This window comes from Delphinapterus leucas, chromosome 10 (genome assembly GCF_059928025.1).
Source record: "Delphinapterus leucas isolate spDelLeu-1000000601 "Yukka" chromosome 10, BTC_Dleu_Yukka2, whole genome shotgun sequence".
Classification (NCBI taxonomy): domain Eukaryota; kingdom Metazoa; phylum Chordata; class Mammalia; order Artiodactyla; family Monodontidae; genus Delphinapterus; species Delphinapterus leucas.
The window spans coordinates 103,292,092-103,315,552 of NC_143138.1; the positions used below are offsets into that span (position 1 = coordinate 103,292,092).

The window sequence follows — 23,461 nt, forward strand, 5'->3', positions numbered from 1 at the left end:
ATTAACATAAAGGAAGAATCAGGCGCAGGGCGTGCACATGGATACGCCTGAGAGCACACAGACTCCTGGAAAGAAACTGGAAATGGTACAAGGGTGGGAAACACTCTACACCTTTGTGTAGTTTGGATTTTCCCCATCATGAAAATGTTATCACCTATTTTTTTAACTATTAAAAACTAAAGTTAACTACAGGCTTGAGGGGGCACGTCACCATCTTACCTGCCCAGTTAGCTCTCAGAGTTCACGCCAAATGTCTGCACGGACAGCAACCTTCCTGCTGCCACAGATCAGGGCTCAGGAACCGTGGGCACCCACAGTAAAAAAACAGCTCCCGGGGCGTGAGTTCACAATCCAGTACAAGTAGCTGAACAAATAAGGAGGTGGACGGAGGGAGGACGGTGTATGGCAGGGGCCGGGCTGGTCACTGTGGGAGTGGAGCTGCAGACAAGCCCGGCGGGAGGCTCCACTGAACTCACACATCAGTCTGGATGCACGCGAGGCCCGGCGGAGACACAGACAGATGGATACGTGTGTGTCTGTGATTACAGATAGGTGCGCTCACTCGTACCTCCCAGCGCTGTCTGCTGAGAGGCCCAGAAGCAGGGACACCCCAGCTCCAGACCCTGGCTTCGGCACCACTCACTCTCCAAGGAAGGGACAGGGCTCCCTGGAGAAATGGCTGATTCCGGGGCTGGGGCAGGGATGACACCAGATGGGCCTGGAGCAGCACGGGGCCGCAGAAGTGAAGCAAGTGCTCAGAAGGCGAAAGGTGGGGGGCACGTCCAGGGGACACAGGAGAGCCTGAAAGGGCTCCCAGGGCCACGGCAGGGACGAGCAGAGAAGCAGGATGACGAGGTGGCAGGTTATAACCCAGCGTGTAAAACGTACCCTGAGTAAATAAACAGCAGGGAGAGACAACACTCCCATAAACAAGAATTCCAAGTAATTTACAGAGACAGTCCTCTCCCAGGAGGTGCAGCCTCACTCCCTCTCCCACCCCCACCTTGACCAAGCAGCTTCCAGTGGGGAGGTGGAGGCGGGAGCAGACCCCAGACAGACACCACTGTGTGTGCAAGAGCTGCAGGGAAGGGTGCAAACATGCTACGGGAATTCCAAGAAGAAAAGCACAGATGAATGAACTGTGCCGAGTCCCAAGAGAACAGCACACGGCAGTTAAAACCTGGAGCTAAAACCGTACCTACCAGCGAAGATAAACCTCAACACAAAATGCTGAATGAATGTGAAAAGAGCAGGCCTGGAGTAGGAATACACAGGATGTTATCGTTTACACGTAGCTTTAAATAAAACAATGTTACATATTATTAGTGAATACACACCTATGTGGGAGAGGCATTTATATCACATTCCAGAGAGAAAAAAAGGTAACTGGCAGAGCAAACTCATGAGTTCACAGGTATTATCGAGTTCCTATTTTAAAGGTGTGCTGGCTAAGCTGCCAGGAAGTACTTGGAGGCACAGGTAATGCTCTGAAGCAGGACGGAGACTTGGGGACAGCCGTGAAAGGGGCAGGAGAATGGGCAGGGCCAGAGGAGCCGGGTGGTGTCCACAGCGAGGAGGCACCCTCCCCACATGCCCCAGGTCTTCAAAAAGCGAAGCGTCGTCTTTAAGTTCCCCAGCTGGTGTCACACCACCCACAACTCCGGGGACCAGGCATCGAGGACAGGATGACTCGCGAGTCCTGCCCTGGACGTTGGAGCCCTGTGTCACCTCCAATGGCCCCCGCACCGCGTGCGCCACACCCGGTCTCCCTGCACCCTCGGCGCGACCACCCATCTTGTCACACAGGCAGGAAATCCCAGAGCCCCTGCCCCCCCCACCCCTGCACCCACTGCATCACTTGCTGGGCACGGCCTGTCCTCTCTGCCAGCGCCACCCTGGACCGAACCACCGCCATCCCTTGCCGAGACCCAGCCAGCTCCCCATACCCACTCTGGACCCCTCGGTCAGACGTCTACCCGTCTACCCAGCCGGGGTGCCTACTCCCGCCCTCCCCCTCCTTCCTCCCGTTTACACCCCTCAGCGCTCCCCTTGCCCTCGGGGTAAAGGCAAATGGTGGGAGGCTTCTGCCCTCATCAGGCAACGCTAGGAGTGCCCAGAAGCCCACTTGGACCCTCTGCTCACACCTGGCCTCTGCAAGGCCCCATAACTAGGGAAGGAGCCCGTGGCCTGCACACCGCACAGTTCCCCCTGCTCCCCCGACAGGCTACCAGCGCCCCCAGGGCTGTGTGCAGGGAGCCTTTCAGAGGAGCAAAAAGACCACACACTTCAACAGAGCCAACCCTATAACGTCCACTGGTTCATCAAAATGAGTTGAGTCATCACGAAAAGATGAAATTATAAGCAGTATTCTAGGAAGAACTGTGCAGTTTGACAAAAGAGGGGAGTGTAAAATACATGTTAGAAAGATTCCCAAACTCAGGCATGATTACTTTTGAGCTTGGCAGTCGGCTTCGTGACTATACGATCTCCCTTTACTGAAAAGGAACGACGTCCAGCTTGGGGGGTGGTGGGGATGGAGGGTACCCGGCTGCACGTGACACACAGCCTCACCGCGTTGCGCTGCCCCCGAGTGTCTGTGCTCACGCAAGCTCTCCGGGGGGATGACAAAGGGTCACAGGGCTTCTCTCCAATGGGTGGGACTGGAAGTCGTTTTTGCATCCTTTTCAGTAGTGTCGCATTTTTAATGACAAGCACTTATTATTTTTTTAATCTGAAGAAAATGTTATTATAATAAAATGAGTCTCCCCGCTCCCATTTCGGGAGGAACGAAGCTTTCTCCGAACCCTCAACGTGGACCTTCGTTGGTTTAAGGCTGGAAATGGAAGCGCGGTCCCTGCAGGCCAGGGGTGGTGGCAGCGTCACACAGATGTCACGCCTGGGATCCCCAGCTCAACTAAAGGGAGACCGCACGTGTGCCCCGGGCCCGGCCTGCCCCGCTGGCCCAGCCACTGACGGCAGCCCCTGGGTCTGGGGACCTTGTGCAGCGCGGCCGGGAAGGAGGCTCCCAGGAGGACAGAGTCTGCCTGAGGCCAAGCCACACGGAGCAGAGTGAAGTCGAGTGACATGGTCCTGACAGCCTGCAGGTCCTGACTCAGCCGTGCTCAGAGCAGAAGCAGGCTGACTGTCATGAAGTAGACGCAGTCCCTTGTCAGGTGTGCTCACCTGTGTGGGTCCCTGTCACAGGCCATCAAACACCAGCGAGCTAACACACCCACCCGCTCTGGGCACAGTGCACCCTCTCAGTACTGGTCCAGCTGCCGGCCTGGAGCAGGAAAGACGGTAACCCTAACCACGTCCCTCTGCGTACGATGGGACCGGGCGGCAAGGATTGAGAGGGAGCTCCAGAAAGGCCTCTCTGAGCAGCCCCGCGTACACACAACAGGTCCCGACGGAGAGTGAGGTGCATCTTCAGAAGAAATTCACTACAGGCCCTCTGGCAGGGAGCACCCAAAGGTGCCCGCAGGAGAAAGCCAGTCACCTAAACTGGAGCCCCACACCCGTTCCCTCGCCCCTGTTGACTGCAGGCTGCCCTGTGTGCTCCCCAAGGATACAGCCACAGCCCGCGCGATGCTCCCCAAGGATACAGCCACAGCCCGCGCGATGCTCCCCGCAGGCCTTTGGGTGGGGCAAGCCTTGGACCGGAGCAGGCAGGTCACTCAGGCCCGCCGATCCCAAAGCTCCATCACACCCGCCTGGTTGAGACTCCCAAGAGGCCACAGCCCCTAGCTTCTCCCCACCTGAAATCCTGCCATTGCTATCCCCTGGACGATGAAAACCTTCAAGCTGCCACCCCCAGACCCCACTCGTAAGCCGTGTATGTTCTAGGGCCCTGGACGGCCGTGCACAGAGCCTGCGCGCGCGCATGTGCGAGTGTGTGCAAGTGCGCGGGCCGAGAGCAGCTCAGGCGCGTGTCAGCATGTGGGTCTGCTTTCAATCGCGCTGGAACAACTCTACCTGATAAACAAAAACAGATCCAAAATAACCTTTGGCAAGCAGCATGTTTTTAAAAGAAAGAGAAGGTCCGAAGGATCTGGCAAGAGCGATGCTGAAGCAAGCAAACTTGGCCAAGCCAAGCGTCCACGGTGCACATCAAAAAGCCCCTCGCAGGCTCCCCGTGACCTGAGGCCGCAGCCAGGAAGGGGGCTGGAGCTGAGGCTCCCCTGGCCCGAAGCAGACAGGCCGCTGGTCGCTACATCGCATCCAGGTCACAGGAGCAGAGCCCGAGTGGGGAGCGGGAGGCCAGCAGGAGAGGGCAGAGCCCCTTGCTCGCCTCCGCACAGTGCCTTCCAGTGGGCCCTGCCGGGCAGGGGTCAGCGAGGGGCAGCGGGCAGCGTGGGGAGCTGTGGGAGAGCCTCAGGGTCCCCCCTCAGGGAGGTGGTCAAGTTCACAAGGTTCTAAACCTCCAAAGGGGCCAGGCTGGCACGGTCTCCCCCGCATCACAGCTCACGTCTGTCTGCCAGGCGCCTTTCTGGGGACATGGCTCTTACCAGAGCTGGGCTGCAGTCGCCCTGGGGCCCAGGCCGCATCACCCAAAACCCTCCTCTCTCAAGGCCCAGGGTAAGCTAAAGCTGAGGAGGATACCGGAGGTCTGCAGAGCCTGAGGCCAGCACGCTGGCAGAGGCAGGGCCACTCCCGAGCACCCCACAGCAGCCTAGAAAAGTGGGCACATAACGCGGAGGCTCAAATCAGGGACGGTGGACCCGGGACAGGCCACGGGAGAGGCACGCAGGTCTACACCCGAAACACGGGAGCCTGGGGGACGACTCAGCTCCTCTGGGCCCTGGTTTCTCCTCGTGTCCCTGGGGGGTCGTGGAGAAGGGGGGGGCGAGAACCACGGTGGCTCTGAGGTGGGGGCAGGCTCTCGATAAGCAGAGGCACGCGCTCAGCACGGCACGAGGGCGAGGGCAAGGAGAGCGGCGCCCGGCCTTCCCAGGGATAAAAGGGGAAAGACGGCTGCTACCGCTAAAGGGACAAGAGTATCACGGGGCCACCCCACAGGGCAGGAGGCAATGGCTAGCAAACAAGGGCTTTTGTGAAGCTCTGGGGGAAGAGACACGAGGGAGACAGGAGAGGAAAGGCTGGGAGCTTGGGAGGGGTGAGGGAGAACAGCCTGGGAGCGCGAGCGGGCAGTGGCCCGGACACCGCAGCCAGAGGGCAGGCCAGGAATCCACGCAGGGGGCCAAGTGACTGCAGGCCACACTGCAGGGCCGGGGACGGAGGCCCCTCAGGCTTCCTGAGAGGAGGTGGCCCCCAACACAGCATGCCGGGCCCCCGGGGGGCCTCCCCAGCGGAGAGTGGCTGTCCAGGGCGAGGCAGGTGAGGCCACAGGGAGGTGAGAGAGGAGAGGGAAGGGCAGAACAGAAGCTGCTCTTTCTCTAATTCTTTCTGTGTTTTCTTCCCTAAAAGCCACACAAGAAACAGATGAATCCAAGCTCGTTGTAAAAGATCTGAACACCAATTACATGGACTAAAACATGAAAGCTCTCTCTCAGCCCTGAATTCCGCCTTCCCTCCCTCCCCCAAGATGGAACCACTATTCACAGTTTGCTGTGTCTCCTTTCAGATCTCTTTTGACGCATTTATACACAAACATATGCACATATGCACGGCTTTCCTGAACGGGTGGGACCAAGCTGTATGCGTGCGGAGACAGGCTTGTGCGTCCCCTTTATCCACAGACACTCACTGAGGGCCCAGAGCAGGCTCGCGGGCCTGGCGGTTCCAGCGTGCTCTCTCCACCCACATTTACGTCACCCTGTTGGGGCCGCGATGAGCCTGTCAGTCCACTCACAGCACGGAAAACCCGCGCACTCCTTGGCTGCTGGGCTCGGAGAGGGCAAGGAAAACAGACACGGGGCCGGTCCCCCCAGGAAGCTAGGAAGGCGCTGGCTCCACAGCCCCCAAGGCAACCAGAGACACTGATCAGGCCGAGGGTCCCGGGGTCCCACCCCAGCTCACCTCCCACCAGCCACGTAACCCCGGGCAAGCCACCCCTCCCCTCGGACCCTGCAGCCACCTCTTTCCTGAGAAAATGTCGCCCACGCACTCGGCCCCGGTCAGTGTCCGGGGAAGGCCCCCTGAAGGGTGCGGGTCGGCAGCCGAGTGACCGGAGACCCTGGTCCTCACGGCTGCGGAGGGCGAGCTCCTGTCACCTGCAGCTGCTTGCTGACCATCTCAGGACGCGCCTGGGACCGAGTCAGGGGCCGACATCAGCGCGCTGAGGGCCGAGGCCTGCGGGCGGCCAGCACCCAAAGGGTTAACGGCCTGCTGCCGGGCCTTCCTGCCGCCAGGACTGCATTAGGGGCGGAGATGGGCTGCGTCTGGATCGCATTAGGAGCTCTGTTGGCAGCGTTCCCTCTGGCGGGCTGCCTCCCCTCCTGCCCCGACCACTCTCCCCACAGCTCAAAGAAAATACCAGGATCCACATATAACCCCGCGCACTCCCCTCCTGTCTCTTACCCCCGTCTTGAATGAAACAAGCTCTTAAACTCCTGACCTTCCGCCCAGTCACCCCGTTCGTTTCTGGCGCGGCAGCGTCGTGGAGCCCGGGGCACGGCTGCCCTCCCCGCGGACGCACGCTGCGCAGTTGGGCACGGGCTCCGGCAGGCTGGGGCAGCTCCTCCCAAGGCTGGCCCGGGGCGTCTGTCATCCGAAAGAGCGCAAACACCCCCAGAAAGACCCTCCCCCTGTATCCTGAAATGCCAACACCAGGGCCACTCAGACCCTCACCGTGCACAACTGGGAAGGCTCCCAAGCCAAGAACAGGAGGAGGGTTGGCAGCCTTTAAGCACCAGAAATAAAGCCTTAGGAGAAACAGCTGAAGCTCGCTTTTTAACTTTTCTCATCTTTCCCCGCCAGAGGCCCCGAGGCAGCAGCTGGATTCGCCAACAGCGCACAAATTCACGTCTTCCCTGGCGTCTGAGCTTCAGCTCCATACACCTCCCCTGCAACTGGATGCCCCCAAATACCTCCATCTTGCTAAAACCCAACCCATGTTCCTCTCTGCCTCCGCCCTCAGCCCCAGACCTCTCCCGGCTCCCCCGCAGCAGCAGCTCCACCACCCCACCTGCTACTCAAGCCAGAGACCTGGGGGCTGTCTCGGACGTGGCTCCCCCCTGCACCTGGCCCAAACCCACTGCCTCACCAGCCTTGCTCATGCCACCTCCTAAACAGCCGTAAGCCCCACTGCACTGCCGCCAGCTTGATCCACGTCCCCTCCATCTGCCTGGACTACACAACGGCCTCCTAATGGTCCCCAGAAAGGCACTCTGGCCCCCTTGCATCCATTCTCCATACCGTCGGCCTCTCTAGCACACCAGGAAGCGCATATGCACGCACACAGCCACGCTCCCTTCTCCACCCTTCAAAACCACCTGCGTGTCTCAGTAGCTGCTGGACGGAGACCTCTGGACCCTAGTGCTCCGCTCCCGCCTCTAGCCCCACAGCCCCTCTTCCTCGGTGCCTGTTCTCTGAGCACCAGCCACAGCGACCTTCTCTCAGGCCGTCAGGTCACTAGGCTGCCTCCCCGCCAGGCCGCTGCACGGTTCCCGCTGCCAGAGCACCCCCTCCACGCCCAGCCCCACTCCTCTCCTTCACACCAGGGACCTGCCACCTGCTCTCAGAGGACGCTGCCCTGTCGCGAAGAGGCCCTGCCTCCGGCTGCAATTCCACCCGAGCACACGTGCAGGGCGAGGAAAGGTGCCTGCGGGCAGGCAGATGCAATTATCCGGCGGGACATGTCCTAATCCACACACCCCTGTGTGTGTCCTCACAAACACTGGTCACCAACAGCAAGCCAAGGACGTGGCTGGCGGTCGGACGGAAGCCAGCTCAGTCCCATAAGGCTGGCTCAGACTCTGGACTTCCCTTGCCCAGAATCATCTCATTTAAATACTTTTGAAAAGACCGAAAAAAAAAAAGAACTTCTAGTGGCCGGCATTTATTTTTAAACAAGAACATGTTATAATAAAGCATTTTAACAAAACTTCAAACGAAAGCAGGCAAGTGCCTTTACTTTAAAAAGACGTCTCACTTGCCCTTTCCCCATGATTATTACAAGTTGAAGCCTGTGAATAATTAAAGCAATGTTTATGGTATTTTTATTACTGTTTTATTCTTAAAAGAAAGAATGATAAATATTCAGTTTAAGTGGTACACTTGCTCTCTGTGTACTCAGGAAACACTCAACTTTCCTTTAACGAGAAAAATAAAACCAAGAAGGTCACAGCAGCGCCCGCAAAGACGGCCAGGGCAGTAGGGACCACAGCCGCTCACCACAGGCCGCAGGTGTCTCTCCTCTCCCCGCGGTGCCAGTCAGAGGGGCTGGCGGGGCTGGGAGAGGTGGCCTGGCCAGCCTGGCGCTGCTTCCTTCCTGATGAATCTTCTGTAACAGGAAACGGCTAAGGATGAAGATGGGCCAACTACACTTCTGGACACAAAGCACTGAAGCAGAGGGGCTCAGTCTTGAGAGAAAGGTGGCCCGAGAAGCCAGCTCTGCGGCCCTGGGCGCCTGACTTACAGTCATTCTCCGAAAAATAAGCCAGCGCTGGGCCTCCTGGCTGGTGAGGCACCGAGACACAAGCCTTGAAGAGGAGTGGCCACCGCCCGCTCCACTCCTGCTTCCGGGACCACAGGGAGCAGCTTCTACAAACACAGCCCTCTAAGGTCATCAGCTGTGCACTGAGTCAGAGTCCTACTCAGAAACAAAATGCTTACTTGCTTATTGGCTTCTTCCTACTGTTTTGTTCACTAAATAATTTCTGGGGCCTCGTCTGGGCCAAGCTCCGGGTCGGGTGCTGAGGGCACGGAGCCGGACGGGTGCAGCCTGTCCTCAAGGGGATTCTGCAGTGGGTCGCATGGCAGAGACACACATGGGGGCGAGCGGCCAGCCACTCAGGGCGGGGCCGTGGGAGCTGCAAGGAGAGCCCCTCTGGGCGGGGAGCCGGCCCACGAAGGCCGCAGGTGAGGGACCAGGGCAAGAGGCAGAGGTCGCTGGAGGTGGGGCAGGAGGGGCTGGGCCGCGGGCTTGTTGGGGCAGGAAAGCAGACTCCTTGCCGAGTCCCAGTCTCACCTCACCCCTGTAAAACAGCTTCCAAGAGCGGAGGCAAAGGGAAGAGGAACAATGCCAAATACTGTTTTGCATTTTCTTTCTCCTTTCTGGGGGTTTTTAGTAATGAGGTAAGTAAACCTGAATATGGCCTCGATTTGGAGGAATATGCTACCAAATTCTGAACTTTCTCTAAAACTTTTATCAACTAAATAGGTATCCACACACCCCTGAGGATGCCCCCTTACTATCAAGAACCGACGTGGGTTCCACTTCAGTAACCCATTTAGTAGCCCTGCAAAGACCTGTTTCCTCACAACCGGGAAAGGACCCCACCATTTACTACTTGTGGAACCCACAACAGGAGTTCCATGTGACAGTATTACTGAACGACAAAAGTGTCCTCCCAGGTGCTGGGCACTCTACGGCCATCACCCCTAGTGGGCAGAGCCCCACACCGCCCTCTGCCAGAGGCGGGGACATAGGGGGCTCTCGGGGTCTGAGCCGTGATGGCCAGTGAAGCGCAGGAGAGGGGAGCCTGCCTATGGCTGGTCCTGGGTCCCTGCCTCTCCTTCTGCACCATCTGCGTCTCCGACAGTTCCTGACATAACAACCCTGATGGCCAATCACTGCCGGAAACATCACTAGCCTAGAATCCCCAGATCAGATCTTACCGACGGGTTCCCCCTGCTGAGGATGGAAGGAGCCAAAGAGCCTGAGGAGAAGGCTGGCGAGTCGCAGGATGTCTGCGTTTAAAGCAGTCTGGGTCTAAGTGGGCTTTGGTTTTTCTCCTTCACTCCCTGGGCCCCAACATTCCCCCCCTCAGCTAATGGGCCCCAGCTGGACGGACGTGGCAGCAGAGACAGGGCCAGGGTCTGACAGGCTCCGGCGGGCAGCCTGGCCGGGAGGGGACACAACTATTTATTTGGAGGGGCCGCACTGTGCCCCTGGGGGAGTTCAAGCGGTCAGATGCGCCCAAGTGGACTAGTGAAACCTGCCTGGGGTGTCACTGGCCTTGGGGGCGAGCTGCCCTGCAGTGCCCCAGTGTCCGACAGGCCCCGGGGCACGTTACGGTGAGTGGAGAGCCCGGGGGGACTCTGTGGGGGCTCCTGGGGCAGTAGGCATGATGCCCAGAGCCGGTCTCTGGTGCCGGCCAAATGGCTTCAAATGCGGGCTCCGCTGTCTAGGTCTTCTCCCCGGTCAGATGGGGTCACGGGGAAGAAAGGAAGAGCAGAGCTGGCCGTCAGCAAGCGACGGACCCACCCGCAAAGTGCTGAAAGCCAACGTCACCCGGACGACAACCCCAGAGGGTGAGCCGGGGCTACGATTCCTTAGAAGAAAGTCAGAGCTCAGAGGCATTAAGGGACCTGCCCAAGATTCCAGGGGACTGGAAGCTCTTCCTGACTTCAGTCCTTTCTTCCAAGATCTCTATTCACTTCCTGGGGCCACCACAACACGTCACCACAAACTTGACAGCTTCAACCAACAGAAGTGTAACCTCTAGCAGTTCTGGAGGCCACAAGTCCAAAGCCGATGTGTCAGCTGGGCTGACCCCCTCTAGAGTCTCTAAAAGAACCCCTTCCATCCCCTCTCCTAGCTTCAGGCCATGCGGGCAACCATGGACATTGCTTAGCTCCAGGCTGCAGAACCCCAGTCCCAGCCTCTAGCTTCATATGCCCTCCTCCCCAAGAGCCTCTGTGTCACAGGACTTGTCATTGGATAAAGAGCCCACCCTGCTCAGGATGGTCTCATCTAGAGATCCTTATCTTAATTACATCTGCAAAGACTCTCATTCCAAATAAGGTCATATTCTGAGGTTCTGGGTGGACACATCTTCTGTGGGGCACAAGTCAACCCACTACGGTCCACCCTCTGGTCCCCAAAACGTCACATCCATCTCACGTGCAAAATACTTTCACCCCATCCCAATATCCCAGATTCTCACCCCATTACAGCATTAACTCTAATTAGGTCCAAAATCTCATCTAAATATTATCAGCTCAAAAGTGTCAACAGCTAAGTCACCTAACTAGGCAAGAGTGATCTGGAATGATCTATCCTGGGGCAAGACGCCTCTCTATCTGTGGACCTGTAGTACTGGAAAACAAGTTATCTGTCTTTAAAATACAGGGATAGGGAGAAAATGGAAGGAACTCAGAGGTCACTGGTCCCAAGCAAGTTTGAAACCCAGCAAAACAAATTCCATTGCGCGTCCAGGCCTGCGAATGACCCTCTGTGGCTTGCTCCTTTGCCCTCTGGGCCCATGGAAGCTCCACTGGCCCTGGCCTCCGGGCTCGCCTCTCTAGCCTCTGCCTTTGTGTCCAGAGCTCTGCCCTTGGAGTCATTCCTCCTTTATCTTGAAGGATAACACATGTTGTGGCTGAGTCCTTCTACCTGTTACTTCCTGCATGTACAATCCCAGAAGTCCAATTGCTTTTTTTTTTTTTTTTATTTTGTCGGGTCTCTGTCCCTTTACATCTTGGTTGGCAGTGTTTTTGATGATATTAACAGCCTCAAAAACCTGTGGGTCTCTCATGTATGTGAAGGGGATCTATGACATTCAGCAAGAGGGTTCTCCACAGATCCTTCCCGGAGAAGCCCAGCTCTTTCCTGGCTTCTGCTAGATAATTGATTGCACCCGTGAGACACAGACCCAAGCTCTTCAGCAAAGGCTGTCCAGCCTCACCCGTGGCCTTTCTCCAGGGCACGCGCTCTCAAAAGTGAACCTCCTGCTTTCAGCGTCCTTTGGGATCTGCACAAGCCAAGAATTTCCCACGCCATCAGGAGCTGGTTCCCCTTGCTAATCACAGCTCCTTCCTCAATTCACTCCTTTCCTCTCACATTTTATTATAAGCAGCAAAGGAGAAACCAGGCTGCACCTTCCACACTTTGCCTAGAGAACCCCTCAGCCAAATCCAAGTTCATTGCTACAAGTTCTGCTCCTCCCGACTAGTAAATTAGAGGCTTGCACAGCAATAGATCCAAGAGGGTTGGAAAGTAGGCTGGGGGAAAACAGGCGCCCAAAAGCAAGAGGAGAATGAACTTTATATTTGCCAAGCAACCTCCATGTGCCCCAGTACCACAGGTCAGTACCTGGGACTCTGAGAGACAAGTTCATCTTTATAAGTATGAAAACAGTGGACAAAGCTCTCAGAAGCCCCCACGCGCACCCCGGAGAGCTTAAGGTGGCCACTGGCCCTGCCTCCGCCTCCTGCAGGCCCTGGGCCCCAGCGCCGCGGCCACTGACTGACCCGGTCGTCAGACGCCTCTCCCTCCCTCCAGAGCCTCCAGCACCCAGGTCTGCCCTCTTCTGCTCCTCACCCCCTCCCAGCTGCTCGCCCAGGGCAGAGGGGGACCGGGGCCAGGGGGCCCCGAGGGGTCTGCCCCAGCTGGGAATTGAAACACAGCCACTAGTATAAGCTTAGTTTTGTTAAATGTAAGTCGAGTTTGTTTTCATAATTCTGTGCTTCATTTTTTAAGATCTGCGCCTTTAGTACTTGGTGCAACATGGATTTGAGCTGGGTAGTCTTTCTATCCAGGACTGACGGTCTTCACGCGAGGCTCCACGACAGCCAGTGGAGGAGGGGATCACGCCTCACAGTGTCAGGGGACCCTCGCCCTCCAACTCCTGCTGCCACCCCAGGCAGCCCTCAGGTTGGCCCACCCTGGTCACGAGACTCTTCCCTACGACCCCCGGCTCTGCAGGAGTAATGGGTGGAGGGGAGAGACCTCAAGCTGACGTTTCCGTCACCTGCGGAGGCACTGGTCACTCCTCTCACTCCTGAGATGCCCCTCTCCTGCCTCAGGCTGCCCCGCCCGGAAACGGCCAGGGCCAGGCACAGGGTCAGCAGTGCTCCGGCCTTCCCCTCGCTCGGGGCAGGCCCTGCAGGCACGGACCTCCCCCCAAGGGTGACGGTGAGTTTCACGTGCCCACTTGGCTGGGCCACGCGGCCCAGATATTTGCCGAAAGCATTATTCTGATTTCTGTGAAGGTGTTTTCTGGATGAGACTAACATTTAGATGAGTAGACCTGGAGTACAGCAGATGACACTCCATAAAGATGGTGGACAAGGCCTGAACAGGAAAAGACTGCCCTCCCGGGAAGAAGAGGAAATTCTGCAGCCAACAGCCTTCAGATTTGAATTGCGACTCTGCCCTGGGTCTCCAGGCCGCTGGCCTTACAATCATACCAGCCAGTTCCTTAAAATCGCTCTCTTTGTACACACACACACACACACGCACGCACACACACACCCTGTCAGTTCTGTTTCTCTGGAGGTCGGTGACTAATACACCCAGTGAGCCAGACAACCACACAGCCCATCTCCTCACAGGCGCCCGGACTCCACGCACCTGGGCTGTGAGCACCTCCAGTGGCCGGCACCGTCCCTGGCCTCGGACACAGGCCGAGAGCAAGCCTCCACTCCCCTGCACTGTAGCCTCCTCTGAGGACCAGAGACCTTCCCTGGACGCCAGAATTCCTGGGAGCTTTCCGAGTTCTAACCAGCCCTTGTTCCCCACCCTGGCTTCCCCTTGAAGGAGAAGGGCGGTTAGGGAGCTATAAGTTTTTCTTTTCCAGTAAACAAAAACCTTAAGCCAAGCCCACTGAAGGGAAGTATCAAGGCCACTGGACACCTTTTAAATCAGAGCCAGGCCAGAAGTTACCAGGAGTCGGGGGTGACGGGGAGACCCCAGCTGCCACCCTTCTCACAGGTCTTCCACAGATGACGTGGCAGCTGCCAGTGTCACTAGGAATGTGACACTCATCTGGGTGGTGTCCAGACTGTACGGCTCTGAGCAACACAAGGTTCTAATTGTGTTTAATTTGAAATCCTTGTGGTTAAGCAAAAGGGACCCAGAAATGAGTCCACACGTACTTGCCACCCTGACCTGGGGGGTTTGTAGAAAGGGGGAGGGGTTCCACCCAGCGCCCTCACTCCTGGGCCACATGCTCCTGAGCCCACACACCCTCTGGAGGCTCCATTTCTTCATAAAGAATGCCTGCTTGAGAGTCTCCCAACGACCTGGTGCTGCTCCGAGAATCGGGGCGAGCGGAAGTTCCAGCACAGGGGCAGGACAGGAGAGAAGAAGGAGCAGGCCCCGCAGCTGGAGAGGCACAGGGACTGTCCCCCTCCCTTCCCGCTAGAGGGAGGGGCCTAAAGGAAGGGCAAGGCAAGACTGACCTTGAGGGTAGGGATCTCCACACTGTCACCGAGGCTGACGGAGCCTGAGAGGATGGTCCCTGTCATCACAGTGCCTTGGCCTTTGATGGAGAAGCAGTGGTCCACAGACATGAGGAACGGTCCCGAGGGGTCTCTCCTTGGGATGGAAATCTGGGACGTCAGGAGCTAGAAAAGAGATGCTGGTGCCACACCCTGTCGGGAGAGGAGCCGGATGGGGCAGCGCAGAGAAGAGCAGGGGGGTGTGACCAGGGCTCGGGCAAGCTGGCCCAGGAGCTCAGAGCGGACCACCTCCGACTGCACTCCGAGCCTCTGCCAAGGCCCCACTCCCTCTCTCAGTGCAGAGGGAAAGGGCCCGTGGAGGACGCTCCTTTACCCTCTCCCACTGGGATTCCCACAGCGGCGTCCCAACGGGCTGGGCTCCAGGCCCGTACACAGCCGCGGAGGCAGCCCACCGAGGGCACCCGTGGGCACATCGCTCCCCAGCCTCACGTGCCCGCTCACACTGGACATCGGCCACCGGCCAGCCCCGGCAGCTCGCCAGCCAGTGTGGCCTCCCCCTCCCCCCGGTGATGCTGCCTCTAGAAAGGCTCTTGCGCTGGCTGTGTCGCCAGGTAACATGCAGTTGGGATCGTCTGTCTGTCCACGCCCCCACCAGGCCGTGAGCTCCAGCAGCCGCATCGGGGTGCCTGAAGGGAACCTGAAGGACATCCCCGGGGCAGCAGCCTCTGTCTGGCAGGGCAGCGGTGAAGGCCCCTTCCCCAAGCCCCGGCGGGGACAGAGGGACTGGCCCTCCGCGGTGGGTCTGCTTTTCCTGTTCTGCACACTCTCCCGTGTGCTTCCGCCTCAGCCAGCCCACTGCCCTTGTGCTCCGCAGTGCTGTCGGAGCTGATTACCAAGAAACAAATGGAAATCAAGACCACGTCAGTCCTCTTGCTTCTTTCTGATTTCGTTAGGGAAGAGACTGTCAGAAAAGTATTTGGTAGTGAATGTCCCACACTCTTAGTCTCATGATAACTCCTCTTGTGGAAAAAGGCTAGAGTCGCAAGGCAGGCCTGGCCTGAGGTGTGCGCAGAGGCTGCTCAAAGGGACATACGAACGACTTCAACAGCCGGCATTTCTGTGGATTTTGCTTTAACAGAAACAACTGTCCCAGGTTCCTAGACCAGTGCTGTCTGGAGCTGATGAAAAAGTAACAAAAGCTTCACCCAGAAAATGTTTGTTTTGCTAAGTTAGCAAGGTCAGCACCGTGTAATCACAGAAACAGCAGCCGTGCACGTGGTCACACCTGACCCTGGCTCTGCGGACCCAGGGCAGGTGGACCCCAACACAATCAACCTGGATCTGAATCCCAGCTCCACCTCATGCTTACTGTGAGACACCGGGCAAGTCACTTAACATCTCTGAGTCTCAGGCTCTTTCTTAGCAAAATGCGGATAAATACCTTAAACCTCTCAAGTCTTGTTAACAATCATGTAATCATGGATGTTAATAATCACATACGAAAAGAACTCAGGGTGGTGCCTGGTACATGATAACCAACCTCACCGTCAGAGTAAGCTCTGATACGGCACCATTCCAGCATGTGACACGCGTGAACACGAACTCCACACGCCAAGTGGTGGTACCATCTCCCTGACTTTATAAGTGATGGAACCGAGGCCAGAGAGAGCAGGTCTAGCGCGGAAGGTCACAGAGATGTGGTGAGGCCAGTGCTCTAATGCGCCGTCCAGGGCCAGGGTCAAAACACCTCACCCCCGCAGCCTCTGAGCTGCCCGGGGGCTCAGCAGAGGGACTCCACTCTCACCCTGCCCGCTGGGTGCCCCAGGCCCTCCCAATGGCTGGGCTCCCCCTCTGTCCGTGATCCCCAAGCCTGGCGGAAGGGACGAGGATGGAAGCCACGCTGGACCCGCCTGGGAGGGGCCCACTGGAGGGGCTGGCACAACCCTAGGTGCTGGAATGGGTGACGCAGCCCCAGAGCCCCAGTCTGGCGTGAGCTGCCTCGTGGACGAGTTTGACGGGGAAAGGAAAGAGGAGGCTCAACGAGGACGTGGACAGCTCTGCAGAGCCGGGGCTGCCCACTGGACGCCTGCAGTTCTGCTCTGATTGAACTCCGTGAGGACGGCGAGGGAGGTGGCACCGAGGGGTCAGTGTGGAGAGTCCCCTCGCTGGGCCCCCCCGGAGTGAGCCGGAGCCCCCGATGCGGATCAAGCTGGCGGTACCTCAATGAGCTCTGGGATGCCCTGTGGAGCTTCCGTTTCGGGGGCGTCCGGTCCCCCAGGCCTGGCTGCCACGGGTATGATGGGTGCACCTCGGAACCTGGAACAGAAAGACAAGTCCCACCACAGTCACCGACGAGCACGATGGGAGGTCTCTGCTCTCACCCCGTCGAAGGCGCCGAGGGGGGCGGCGTAGCTGTGCTCCCACCTGGCAGACCAGGGCGTGGAGGCCCGAAGGGAACGCCTCGTGTTGAACAAAAGAAGTTAGAAGGGGGCTCCTAGGTGTAGCCGCTACTCCAAACCCTCCCTGAGGAGGAGCGGTGAAGCCCAGGCCCCCGGCCCCTGAATAAAGACGCCCTTGGGGAGGACCATGGGGCACAGCCCAGCCTCCTGCAGAGACTCGGGAAGCACAGGTACTGAGAAGTCCCTGCCAGACCTGCCCGGAGGCCCCCTCCACAGCCTCCCGGCCTCCTGGAGAGCCTGCCGCTTTAAGAAAAGCCTCTTACTATGAGTATACGTTTACCTCTTCCACTGGAGAACAAAAAAACAAAAAACAGAAAAGAGAAAATATACAGCCCATAATCCCATCACTGTCGTGTGCTTTCTTCCAACCTTGGTTCCTCCGTGCACTGCCAAGGAGTTATTTTTTTCATATTTTGGTTACAATATTCATACAATTTCATACCCTTCTAGTTTATTTACCATTATATCGGAAAGAATTTTCTATTGAAAAATAACAACAGCAGTGATAATAAGAAGACTCACTTGACTAAGCCAAGAATACGACCTGGACGCTTCCACTGAAACCCCACAAAACCACCGTGGAATTGGCACCATTTTACAGATGAGAAAGTGAGGCTTAGAGAGGTGAGCCAACCTCCACCCCATCCGACTCCAGAACCAGGGCTCACAACCACCACGTTACACTCCTGCCTCCCCGCCCCCCGGCCACCTCCTCTTTCATTTTTAACAGCTGCATAACAGTGCAACTCAGAATTCACAAGCTTTCCCCCCAATGTGACTCATTTAGAACATCCCAATTTTTCACTATTGTGATAAATATGTTGGTGGATATGACTTTTTCTTTTCTTTCTTTTCTTGGCCTTGATTTGGGATAAATTCATGAGGTACAGGTCAAAGACTCAACAAACTGAAAAATCAGCAAAATGTGGAGTGAGGACATTCGAAAGGGCTCTTCTCCATAAGGCAATAAGAACACTGGGAAAAATGATCAGAAACAACCTTTTCAGAACTCTGCAAATTAACCAAAGACTTGCAGCAATCTATGGAATGTTTAGTCAAGGAAAACAGCTGAATCTCAGTAAGAATAAGGGAACTTGGTGGCATTTTTACTTGCTTTATTCCTATCCACCCCTCCCCAGCTCCGCAGTAGCCTTAATAACTGGAGTCTGTATTCAGAGTGGAAACAGCGGCTTGACAGCCACTGAAAGCGGCAGAATGTGTCTGAGCTCCATCAAAGCCCCTTTCCCAGAGAAATGTCATTATTTTTCCTCTCTGGCATTTCCCTGGAAGAGCCCACCCTTAGACTGAAGCGGGGGCTCAGGCCTCGGAGTCAGTGAGCCAGGACCCGCCCTGAGCCAAGGCCCATCCCACGCACACGTCTCTGCCTGCCCTCCGAGCCCCAGGCCCAGGGCCGCAGAAGGGGAAAAGCGTGCGCTGAGAATTCCAGCGATTAACCATAAAGCTTTCGGAAATTCAATTATTGTTTATCCAAACCCTTTTGGGCAACGCATTGTAACAAAACATAAATGCGTTTCGGGCTGGGTGTCTGGCCCTTTCCCAGGCTCCAGAGAAGCTGGCCTTGTTGGTTTCCTGAGCACGCCACACAATGGGGCATCCTGGCTGCTGGCAGCCCCCGGGGGACAAGAGGCCCCTCCTGCCTGGGTTCCAGACCTAGGCTGCTGTCTGGGCTCTAGGAACACAAGGGGCTCCAGCCAGAGATGTCAGGAAGAGCGCTGAGCACAGCCCCACAGCCCAGGGCGCCTCCTGTTCCCAGCGCCCCTCCCCGCCCAACCCAACCCACCCCCTGCGCAGCTGTGGTACCTCATGGCGCGAGCCGGGCCCAGACCTGCTGACTGTGCATGCGGGCCGACCTTCATCAACATACAAAAACAACTCACATCAGTAAAAAAAAAAAAAAAAAAAAGTGCACATGAATCTGTGTGTGTGTGTGTGTGTGTGTGTGTAACTCGTGTAAAAGAGGTAAACAAAGAGAGTCTATGTTTTAGGTTTGGAAGAGAATTCAAAATAGTGATACTAAAAAAAAACAGCGATACTTATTATGCCTTATTTTTCTCACCAGTCAAGCCAGATACAAAAGCCTGGGGTAACTGTGAGCATCTGACTGACTGCACTCAGGAAAGCCCTAGTACAGGGCCACGCACACAGTAGGTGCTCCACACGTTACAGCTGTTGTTACTAAGCCCCTACAATGTGGCAGGCCCCAGTATCAAATGCTCCCTCATAATAAACACTGTGAGGCTGGACTTACCAGCTCCCACTTTACAGAGGAAGAAATACCAACGCTGAGAGATAAAGTGAGTCGGCCGTAGAGCAGGTACGGAATGCACACCTTGTAGGAGCCCGCTGGCAGGAGCCAGGTCACGTGGATTTGGCATCCCACCCAGTCCCGGGGAGAAGGTGGGCGCTAAGCAGACGGCCGTGGCTAAAACATAAACAAGGGAAAAGAAAGGGTTTAAAAGCAGGAGGAGACACAGAGGGAGGCTGGGAGAAAGATGCACCAAGGATGCTGTCAGACAATAACGTTTAGTGAAAAGATAAACAAAAAAGCCTAGAATGCAGAACAGCGTCGATGTTGTAATAACAACTACCTCAAGCTACGTACAGGTGGGAAAGACTGACAGGGTTCCGAGGGAAAACACACTTTAATTCGCCGCATTGGAAAGACTGTGGGTACATTTTTATCTTCTCTTTTTATTTCTGTTAACATTGATAAATGCTTATGCAAGAGTAATTTTAAATGCTTTCAGAGATAAAGAAATCACAAAGAAAACCAAAGAACTTGACTACATAAAAATTGGAAACTTCTGCATGTTAAAAAAAAAAAAAAAAACTAAAACAGAAAGACAAACAACAAATGCAAAAGACTTATTTGTAGGAAATATGATAGACAAAGGGTTAATTAATAACAACATCCTTATTAATATTAAACACTTCTGAACACCAAAAAAAAGCATTAAAATCACGAGGCAAGTAGACAAAACACATGGGCGCAAATTAAACACACAACTACTTCATACACTTAAGGAAGAATGTTCAGTCTTACCAGTAATTAAAGAATCACATATTATAACAGGAGTAAAACAACATTCTATCCTAAATGTTTCAAATATGTATTTTTTAAAATATTTTTTTAAAGTCTTTATTGAATTTGTTACAATACTGCTTCTGTTCTATCTTTTGGTTTTTTGGCCGTGAGGCATGTGGGATCTTAGCTCCCCAACCGGGGATTGAACCCGCACCCCCTGCATTGGAAGGCAAAGTCCTAATCACTGGACCGCGAGGGAAGTCCCCATATATATTTTTAAATTAGATACTAGAGCTCACCACTGGCACCTGTGTAAAATGGAAAAGAACACAGAGATGCACAAAAGGTTCTGAAGGGCTCCTTCCCTTTGACCTAGTGACCCCATACCTGGGGCTCTCTCAAGAGGAAAAACCGAAAATACAGGCAAAGTTTAATGATGGTCAAAGATGTTCACCCAGGACTATTTATTTACAAGAAGGAAAACTTAAGCCATTTCAAAGGGTCAGGAACAGGTTACATGAAGAACTGCTCTATATAATGTTAAGTAATAAAAGCAGAAATCAAAAATGTAAATACTTCATGATTACAATTATACGTTTAAAGAGGGGGAATTGAATTCAGCAAAGTTGACCTTATAATAGCATCTAAAGGAATTAAACACTTAGGAATAAATTTAACCAAGGACATGTAAGGCTTGTACACCAAAAACTACAAAACCTGTATAAAAGAAATTTTAAAAATCTAAATAAATAGAAAGACATCTGTGTCAATGAATCGGAAGACTTACTCCTGTTACGATGCCCACTCTACCTAAAACCATCTACAGATTCAATGCAGTCCCTATTAAAATTTCAACCTTCACTTTCTAAGCTGGAATGGAAAAGCAGATCCTCACATTCCAATGGGAGGGAACTGCAAGGAGCCCAAATGGCCAAAATAATCTTGAAAAAGAAGCAGAAAGTTGGAGGACTCAGCTTCCCAATGGAAACTTTCCTCAAAGGGACAGTAAGTGAAACAGCGCAGTACTGGCGTAAGGACAGACAGAGACCAGTGGAACCCACATATATTTGGTCAACTGATTTTTGACAAGGACAAAAGGGAAAAGGACAGTCTTCAACAAATGGTGCTAGGAAAACTAGAAATCCTCAAATGAATGGAGGTGGGCCTTTAACATATACCATACATAAAAAATAACTAAAAATGGATCAAAGACCTAAACTTAAGAGGTAACACAATAAAATTCTTAGGAAAAAAACTGGGGAAAATCTTCATGACATTGAATTTGGCAACAATTTCAGGACTATGACACCAAAAGCACAGGCAAAAAAAAAAAAGAAAAATAAAGAAAAGAAAAGAAAAGAAAAAAAAGAAAAAAAATTGGATTTTATCAAAATTTAAAACTTCTGTGCATCAAGGAATACTGTCAAGAAAGTGAAAAGACAACGTACAGAATGGAAGAAAACATCTGCAAATCTGACAAGGGATTAATGTCCAGAATAGATAAAGAACTCCTTCAGCTCAAGAACAAAAACAACGTGACTAAAAAATGGGCAAAGGACTTGATAGCCGTTTCTCCAAAGAAGACATACAGTAGCCAATAAGCACATGAAGAGATGCTCAACATCAGTCACTAGGGAAACGCAAACCCAGACCACAATGAGGTACCACCTCATACCTACTAGGATGGCTATGAGAAAAAAGGAAAACAACAAGTGCTGGCGAGGATGTAGAGAAATTGGAGCCCTGATGCACTGCTGATGGGGATATAAAACGGTGCAGCCACCATGGAAAACAGTAGGGAGGCTCCTCAAAAACTTAAACATAGAATCACCATGTGATCCAGGAATCCCACTCCTAAGTACACACCCAAAGGAATTGAAGCAGGGACTGGAATAGATATATGTACACCAATGTTCATAGAAGCATCATTCACAACAGCCAAAAGAAAACAACCCAAGTGTCCATCAAGAGATGAATGGATAAGCAAAATACGGCCTATACACACAATAGAATACTATCTGGCTATAAAAAGGAGTGAGATTCTGACACACGCTACAACACGGATGCATTATGCTAAGTGAAACAAACCAGACACAGAAGGCCAAATATTGCATGGTTCCATTTATATGAGGTCCCCAGAACAGTCAAATTCACAGAGACAGAAAGCAGAACAGAGGTTACCAGGGCCTGGGGGAGGGGGGGGGGGGGAGTGACTGGTCAGTGGGGACAGAGTTTATGTTGGGGTCATGAAAAAGGATTAGGTTACAGACAGTGGTGATGGGTACACAGCTTTGTGAAGGCATTTAATGCCACTTAATTGTAACTTTACAGATGGATAAAATAATAAACATTACGCTATGTATATTTCACTACGATTTTTTGAATGTGGAAGAAAGGGTGGGGGTGATACTATGCACGGTGAAAAGACAGGAATGGAGTAAACCAAAAGGTCAGCAGCTGCTCTTCTGAGAAACCTTTGGGTGGTCTCCACTTTCTTTTAACTCCTTTTCTCTATTTTCCAAAGGTTCTTTCCATGACTCTTTGGATAGGAAAAAAAAAAAGTTTTGTTTTTTTACCACTTCTTAGGTTTTGATACGTACATAGCTCAGCAGTCTAAATTTCTCCTTTCTAGATAGAAAGTTTCTTCACATTTGGACCAGCATTTACAAAGGATTTACCTAACAAGGGACCATAAGAAAAGGAAATCGTCACTCTTAAAATGATTTAAAGAAGTTCTCGCTGCACGGAGGTAACAGCTAAGTTCTCCTAAGAGGTGACTGCCTTGGCTGGCCCGGGCCCATCGATCGGCCCACTAAGCTTTCCTTACTGGAGCTTTTCCAGCCCTGTGCGCGCTAAATGAAGAGAGCAGAGGTGTCAAAGGCCCTTCAGTGGCCAATATCCTCTGGATGTGTGAGAAACGCTGTGATTTGACCTTCAACCAATAAATTAAAATAGGAATAGTAATTTAAACACGTAAGTGAGAATTTTCCTTAAACTTAACTAATCGAAATAGTTGATATTAATTTACCCTTAATAGTATCCTAAGCCCTTCCCAGAAGGTCTCGTTTATAGCAAATGACACTGACATTGTGCTGGGCTTTTACGCAGGAGTCCAAAGGACCTGGTCTCCCCTTTCTGACAAGTAAATAAAATGGCAGGGAGATCAAATAACTCACTAAAAAGAAGATATAATTTTTTATCTTCCTTTTTACAGTCTCATATCCACTTCCGCTGGGAATAACAAAGTCTGAATTCTTATGCAACACTTATCTAAATGTGTCGATTTTATCAGATTGATGAATTTTGCTAACAAAAGCAGCACTAGGAAATCTTTTATGACATATTTGGCCCATTCTCAGGGCTGAAGCTTTAATTTAACCAACTTGAGAATTCTGAGGGAGAGCTGCAGGTGTTAGATCTGAAAAAAAAATCATAAATGGGAAGGCATATCAATCTTTATGACGGGGAAACAAAACCATTTCCACTTGCGTGCCCTCCACAGGCAGGAGAAGGAGAGGTGGCCAAGGCAGGATATTGTCTCGGGCTGCGGAGCGAAGAGGAAGCGGCCCTGTCGCCCAGTGCCTGCTATTTAGTGCTGACCAAAAGGCGCTGGCCCGGGGGCAGGAGACGAGCCGATAAAACAAGGTTTGCCGACACCGTGTGCTCAGCAGAGTGCATTCTCGTTTTCCTGACCATGTGGGAACAA

General features: G+C 53.7%; 1 protein-coding gene across 2 annotated transcripts in view; it reads right to left on the reverse strand.

Moving 5' to 3' along the window:
* The window catches only part of EEFSEC (eukaryotic elongation factor, selenocysteine-tRNA specific), a 148,971-nt gene that overhangs the window by 62,529 nt on the left and 62,981 nt on the right, over positions 1-23,461 (reverse strand). For both annotated transcript variants that reach the window (XM_022562491.2, XM_022562493.3), the window contains exons 3-4: positions 16,470-16,566; positions 14,251-14,415 (exon numbers count right to left, since the gene is read on the reverse strand). In XM_022562491.2, coding sequence (XP_022418199.1) covers positions 14,251-14,415; positions 16,470-16,566 — 262 coding nt within the window. The remainder of the gene's footprint in view (positions 1-14,250; positions 14,416-16,469; positions 16,567-23,461) is intronic.